Raw genomic sequence first — 7,362 nt, 5'->3', positions numbered from 1 at the left:
ACAATAAAAGAAAGAAACAAGACATGGTAAGCAAATGTCTCATTTTATTAAAGAGTTTGGCCGGCAAATCGTATTTTATTAAAGAGTTTGGCCAGCAAAAGCGAAGCTTATTATACACCGGAAGAAGGCCAAAAAAACAAGCTTTCATGGATGTCTTTGAATCTTCATCAAAACTTCTTTGATGACTCATATTAAGCATCTAGTACGTAGAACGTCTCCAAATTGTTGACATCTTCAAAAATTGATGTTTCAAGCTTCAAGGTCCACTTCCCCAAGAAGATTTCCTCAATCCCACAAAGTGCTCAAGCCCTCAGTCCAGTTTGTTAAATTACGGCCCAACTTGGATTAGAATAAGCGTCAAATCATGCCAAGGTCCACCGCAACCCAAGCCTAACTCGTCAATAGAAAACAATTTCAAGCTCCAACTAGGTTAACAATGACATGCACATGTTGTCTCCTAGTGTTTGGACATCTTGTAGACACCAAAAATAGGTCCAAATGGCCATTGAATTGATCAAATAGAATAAAGTAACATATTCTCTTTTTGAAAAAATGTTGCAAAGGGATTTGCAATCAAGGAGCCAAATTAGGAGATGAAAATCTAAGGGGCGGGATCAAGTGCCTCAATTCACCTCTGAATACAGATATTATCCTTCAATGCCCGTTTGGTGAGGGGACCCAAAAGAAAAGAACAGTTTCTAATACAACCAAAAACTCTAAAGCATTCTTTTCGTAAGTTCAACGCAAATTAAGAAAATAACAACTTCTAGAAGGAAACTGCTTAGTTCATTGAAACAGTAAAAAAATTTCTTCATAAGTTTAATAAGAATAAGTCTTTAGGCCCTCATTTAAACTCCCTCATACAAAAAACATAAAAGATTATTTTCATTAATTCATTATTATGGTTTTTACATTTTCATAATAAGTAAATTTTTATTCATAGTAAAATGATGATCTTTGTTTAAAATATAAAAAATAATAATGATATATGCATAAATTTTTATGTTTAAAAATATTAACAATTTTATACCTAAAGTTTATTTTTTTTTAATAAAGAAAGACTTTGATAAGATTATTATGATATTTTTATATTTTTAATAATATATTAAATAGAGTATAAAAATAAAATAATTAAAATTAATTGAATTTAAGTTAAAATTTAGGACAGAGGAATAGACTATATATTAAATTGCCCAATTGGTTTGAAAGGCTTAAATTAAAATTATTGGGTTGATCCCTTGAAGAGAAAAGGGCCCTTGACAGTAGTATTGAAAGACTTTGACTGGTCAAAGTAACGGGGTGTGGCCATAATACGAAGCTCTATTTTCTCTCAAACACACCCCAAAACCTTTCCTGAAGTCTAGTCTTATTCTGTTACAATAGTCTCCTTTATACCCCTGAATATATGCAGCATATAAACTAATTTATGTAACAACTTCTAATAGAAACAACTAGCTTTGGCCTGCGTGGCACTCAATTCAAATCTTGAACCAATCATCACACTTGTGAAGGAATACCATACACTCCACACCCGCTCTTCATCCACCTTGAACAAGGTTACTAAAAAATAAGTCACCTCTAGCCCTCAAGTAAACTTTCAATTCCATTGCCCTTGGTTTGAAATCAAGAAAGAGATTTCTACTACAAAAAATGGTTATAAGAATGCTTGATTTGTTGGGGCTTGTAAAAAGCGCCATTATTTTTATTATAAGGTGTCATCTTTTCTCATTTTTCTTATACGTAGTGGAGATTGAATGAGAGGAAAATATTATTCTTGTGAATCATAAAAAATTGTACATGTTGTGTCAGCAAAAACTCTGATACCATTCAAGAACAGAAAGATAAAACAATTACTCACCTGATACATGAGATTTTAATGTGGTTTAACCAAACATGCCTACATTCACAAAGGAGAGAATCTTTCCACTATACAATATAGAACATTATAGATTATAGAACTAGATACAACTATTGAGTCATCCAAACATATCATATTTCTCCACTCTTTGTATCCATACCCTACCAAAAACTCTCTCACTTTACCGGGTATCTCTCATTCTCCCTCATATTTCTATCCACCTTGTATGGTTCTCCCTCACATCTATCCACCTCGTATGGTCTTTATAGGCTCGTCTCCATCTCATAACATTTTCTTTTCATGACCTAAAATATTTATAAAGATATTTCCAAGAACATTTTTTATTCTATAAGGAAATCTAATATTATAATAATATATCAACTTAGAAAATATTGTATATAATATTATTTACAAAAAGTAATCTATGCTAATTAGGAATTTGGGATACTTTCCAACATGTCCTTTCATTGATTATTGGAATTAATACATTTTAATTTTTTTTTCTTTTTTTGCTATATTAGTTGTCCACTTTATTTTGCAGGAACTGAAACTTGTGCATGCAGCCATCTTATTGAAACATTCAAATGCACCACAAATATAGCTTCTTAAAAAACCAAATCTTAAATAGATCCATTTTGTAGAGGCTGGAGGCGAATTGGGAAGCCCTTAGAAGGAATGGGTGATGGATTATATGCAACCTTTTCACAGGGATCTACTTTCTCCCATTTGAATCTTGTCACCACATGATGTATGAATGCAAGTACCTGCGCTCGAGCATATTCCCTTCCGGGGCACATCCGAGGCCCTCCCCCAAAAGGCACAAAAGTGAATGGTTGAGGCCCTTTTCCTTCAAACCTCGAGGGATTGAATTTCTCGGGATCAGGAAAATACTTGGGATCTCTATGTGTTGTATTTACATTCCAATGCATCTGCAGGACAAAATTTTCCAGTAAGTTTCGTGAGTGTACCACACACAATTTGATTTTACAAAACAGCACTTTATATATGACATACCTTCCATCCCCTTGGAATTGTAAAACCTGCATAAGTGATGTCAGTTATGGCTTCTCTAAAAGTTCCTTGCACAGGTGGGGTTAGCCTCATTGTTTCATTTGCCACATTCCAAGTATATTTCATCTTTTGAATGTCATCCCACTTCAGAAACCCTTCCGGACCTTTGCTCTTTGCAATCTCCTTTTGCTCTATTGAATCAAAAAAATTAATTTTAAATTTGGTCTGTTAATGAACAACCCTTCACAATAGTTGGGGAAAGATGAGGAAGAAAAACTATCTTAAAATTTTTAAAATTTTTCGTCAAAGAATCTATTCACCTACCCCATGGATCAAGGCCAAGACAAAAGAAAAGACAAATACTTTATATCTCGTCTATAAACATTTTTAAAAAAATACTTCAAATGAAAACACTATCAAACAACAATGCATGTAAGCTTGAAATGGATTCAAAAGAAAGGAGACAGCCGGTTTTTTAGGTATTACCTTTTAAGACTTTGCTATAGACATCAGGGAACTCGGCCAGGTACTTGAGGATGAATGTGATGACAGAACTTGTGGTGTGATGGGTAGCAAAAAGCAGACAAATAACTTGAGTACTGATCTCCATCTCACTCTTAACATAACAGTTTTCATCTGATGCTAAGAGCATGTGAGACAGTAGGTCTCTAGCAGCTGAGTCTCCCTTCTGCTCTAACTCCATCTTTCGCTTTCTGATGATTGCTAGAAGCTCATTGTGAATGAATTTGCTGGCTTTGAGAGCCCAGTTGAATGTCGTCCCAGGAATATCTATAGGCACAGAAAGGAATCCTTCGTTCAAAATCTGGAAGGGATGAGAAATCATCTCAACATACTCAGGATCATCAATGCTCATAAAGAGCCGGAAAGCCAACGCAAAGCTGTACTTCCTTGCAAGCGGAAAAACCAGTACCTCTCTATTAGGAGACCAATTCAACTCAATGTGTTCGCTTGCCATCGAATCCATGGTGGCTATGTAGTGTTGCAGAGCTTCTGGCTTGAGAAATTCAGGAAGGAAGGTAGGGGGTCTGAACTTATCTCCTGTTAAAGTTTCGTTGAAGACAGATGGGAAGCACAAAATCTTCTTCATTGAACGCTGCCACCATGAGACTACAAGTTTGTCCTCGTTGGAGAAAAGAAACTTGTTCCCCGAAGGGCCGCACATCACAGCCATGTTCGCTTCCAATAAGGAGGTCTTGAACACTTGAGGGGAGTACTTGTTCATTCTATCGTTCAAGAATCTCCCCGGGTTCCCCCCTTGACAAGACAAAGCAAATTCCAAAGTTTCTCCTATGATTGGCCATCCCATTGTCCCAGGGGGAAGGTTTGGATAGGAGGATTTGTGCCTGTAAGTAATAAGGAAGACTATTAGAAGTGATATGGAGAATAGTATAAAGTATAGTAGATATGAAAAGAAGAGATCCATGTCTGTTATTCAATGATAAAAGATTGGGCAAAAGGAGAGGTTGAAGATGGTAAACCTAAAGCCAACTTCTGGGGTATATGTAGGCAAGTGGAAGGGCTCCAAATGTCAGTCTCACAACAACCGTTTGGTGCTTATCTTTAGTTAGACGGTAAAGCTCAGAAAGGTTGGTCCAATGTCATTAAAATCAACTCTTAATATCAAGTGTGGATATGTACGACTAATCAAGATCATTGAGACGGTAAAGCTCAAAAAGGTTGATCCAATGTCATTAAAGGATAACCAACTCTTAATATCAAGTGTGGATATGTATGACTAATCAAGATCATTGAGGGGAAAAAAAAAAACACTTAAATAAGAGTAAGAATCTTCCGATAGTTATTTCAGAAAAAACTAAGAGGGTGTTTGGTAAAATTTAATATATATTACTTAATAACCAAAGTTTACTTTAAGTTAAATTATATTTAAGTTGTTGACTTAAAATTTATTAATTAATTATTACTTTAAGTATTAAGTTTGTTTGATAAAATTAACTTAAAGCTTATTCTAAATCATTAAATTGACATATTTATCATCATAAATTATAATTAGGATAGAGAAAGTTGAGTAATAGCAAAGGAGATTGCAGAGGTAATTAAGGCAAATTGGGGTAAAAATGTCAAATGAAGATATGAACATTAAAAAAAAATTAATTGTTTCTACTTCTTACTTAAAGTTGTTTTTAACTTTAAGTCATATCATTAAGTTATTTTACGAAACATACTTAACTTACTTAATGATTTAAATTAAGTTATTAAGTTGGTTTACCAAATATCCACTAATTCTAAGTTAAAAAAAAACATTTTTTTTTTCAAAAAAATGCAAACGAAGTATTTGATAAAACTTTAAAACACTTTTAAAAAAAGTTCAAAAAAATCTTTAAGAAAACATGTAGAAAAAAGTTTTCAAAAAAAAAAAAAAAATAGTGGGTGTTTGATAAAATTTAATACTTACTACTTAATAGTTTAAATTGATTTTAAGTTAAATTACACTTAAGTTAACTTAAAACTTATGACTTAATTTTTACTTTAAGTATTAAGGTTATTTGATAAAATTAACTTAAAATTTATTTTAAATCATCAAATTGATATATTTTATCTCATAAATTATAATTTAGGCGAAATCGAATAACTATGGAGGTTGTGTGGGAAGTTTCTCTTCACGTGTCATTCCTAAGCTCAAGACCCTTTGGCTGTCCAAGGTAAGTAGATAATCCATTAGGAAGTAATCCGTCTAGACTAAGACAAGCTCCGCTTGGCGCAAGAGAAAATGCAAATTTCTTTTTTCCCCAATGCTAGACAGAATGGATAGACAAGCCGACTAGGGACTTCCAAACGGACAAACCAACCCAATTGAAAATTCTAAGCACTGGACAGATGATTAATCATTGTCAATGCCTAAGCGACAATCTAGATGACATTTACACCCAAAAATCAATGTCAATCAATCATTAAATGCAATCAGCGACATTGACAAATGTAAATGCGTAGTTAATGACATGGTGTGAGATTCTTGCACGACAGCCTACAAATGGCACCAATCAACGGTTCTTGTTTGTTATGATTACCTAATCTATGCTAAGATGATGGCGTTGACTACATTATTAAGGCATAATATCCCCCATGACGGCGATCATCAACGGAAGAAAGGCATAAATGCACAATCAATGTTGTGATGATGACGCTAAATGTTCTATAAAAACCCCTCCAAAAGGATGAAAAAGGTACGCGCACATAGCCATTCAAAAAGTTGGATTCACTCTCGCTAGATTTTGACTTAAGCTTAAAAGGAGCGTACTTGAACCACCTATCCGAACATCCTTTTGTACAGGGAAAAAGTCTGTTTGACTCTAGTGAAGCTAGATAGACCTACATCCAGTTGGCAAAACACCAAGTTGTAGAGTAGTAAAAGAGATCGTGAAAGTAACTAAGACAAATAAGGGTAAAAAAATATAAAATAAAGTTGTAAGTTTAAGAATAAGTTAATTATTTTTATTTATTACTTAAAGTTATTTTTTTACTTTAAGTCACATTATTAAGTTATTTTACTAAACATACTTAATTTACTTAATAACTTAAATTAAGTTATTAAGTTGGTTTACCAAACATCCACTTAGTATTTAATAAAATTTTAAAAAATATTTAAGAAGAAAATGACACTTCAATTAAAAAGAATTCTTAGAAACACTCTCAAAAGTGTTTAAGTGGGATAAAAGTATAAAGAAACAAAAATTTAAATATAAAACATGGTATAAACATGGTATTCTAGTTAAAAAAAGAAAAACACGATACCATTGTTTAAGTATAACTAGCCAACCGCAAGGGCAAGTTTGCCCCTTGATATATATTGTGCACCAAATATATATAAAGTTAAATTCATCATATAAACATAATTTTTAAAAAAATGTTTTAAAGAACAAATTAATTATAATTAAATAAATTTTTTTCATCTATTTGAATACCAAAAATATAAAAATCATCGTGATAATTTTCTTTATAGTGTTTTTAATATTATTAATATATTAATTAAGTATTAAAAATTATACATATATCATCATTTATTTTATATCATTTAATACAATTAAATTAAATGAATTATAATTTTAATATTAAATATATTTTAAAATTAGACATATTATAATCAAATATCACAAATATTATTATGAATAATAATTGATATAATTTAATAATAAATATATACTTATGAAATTTATAGTTTTTTTATTAGCACATACAATATTATTATCAAATATGATAAATCATATTATACATATATCAAATTATTTAATTAAAAAAATTTTAAAATATCATTATACTTCTAATTATATTTTTATGAAGTTTTTCTTATATTTTTATAAATTTTGATCAATTTTAGGCTTATCGATATTTTTTTTCAAAATATCCGTCGATATATCCGTAAAATCGAAGTACCGATATATCCGTGATTATAGATATTTTCATCCTTGAGTATAATTAGGCTCGTTCCACATGCAAGGCATGTGAACGTGAAGTAA

At 31.7% G+C, this 7,362-nt stretch overlaps 1 protein-coding gene across 2 annotated transcripts; it reads right to left on the bottom strand.

The window, feature by feature from the left end:
- Positions 1-2,303: 2,303 nt before the first annotated feature.
- LOC100255183 (beta-amyrin 28-monooxygenase) lies at positions 2,304-4,340 on the bottom strand. Of its 2 annotated transcripts, XM_019216294.1 has the most exons (4): positions 3,801-4,340; positions 3,356-3,692; positions 2,873-3,060; positions 2,304-2,787 (listed from the first exon to the last, which is right to left on the bottom strand). In XM_019216294.1, the coding sequence occupies exons 1-4, from the start codon at positions 4,311-4,313 to the stop codon at positions 2,479-2,481; spliced, it is 1,347 nt and encodes a 448-aa protein (XP_019071839.1). In that variant the 5' UTR covers positions 4,314-4,340; the 3' UTR covers positions 2,304-2,478. The 2 variants fall into 2 exon arrangements, with proteins under 2 accessions (XP_019071839.1, XP_002279492.3); XM_002279456.3 differs by having other exon boundaries at positions 3,356-4,340.
- Between the last annotated feature and the right edge of the window lie 3,022 nt (positions 4,341-7,362).

This window comes from Vitis vinifera, chromosome 18 (genome assembly GCF_030704535.1).
Source record: "Vitis vinifera cultivar Pinot Noir 40024 chromosome 18, ASM3070453v1".
Classification (NCBI taxonomy): Eukaryota; Viridiplantae; Streptophyta; class Magnoliopsida; order Vitales; family Vitaceae; genus Vitis; species Vitis vinifera.
This window is presented reverse-complemented; position numbering and strand designations above follow the sequence as displayed.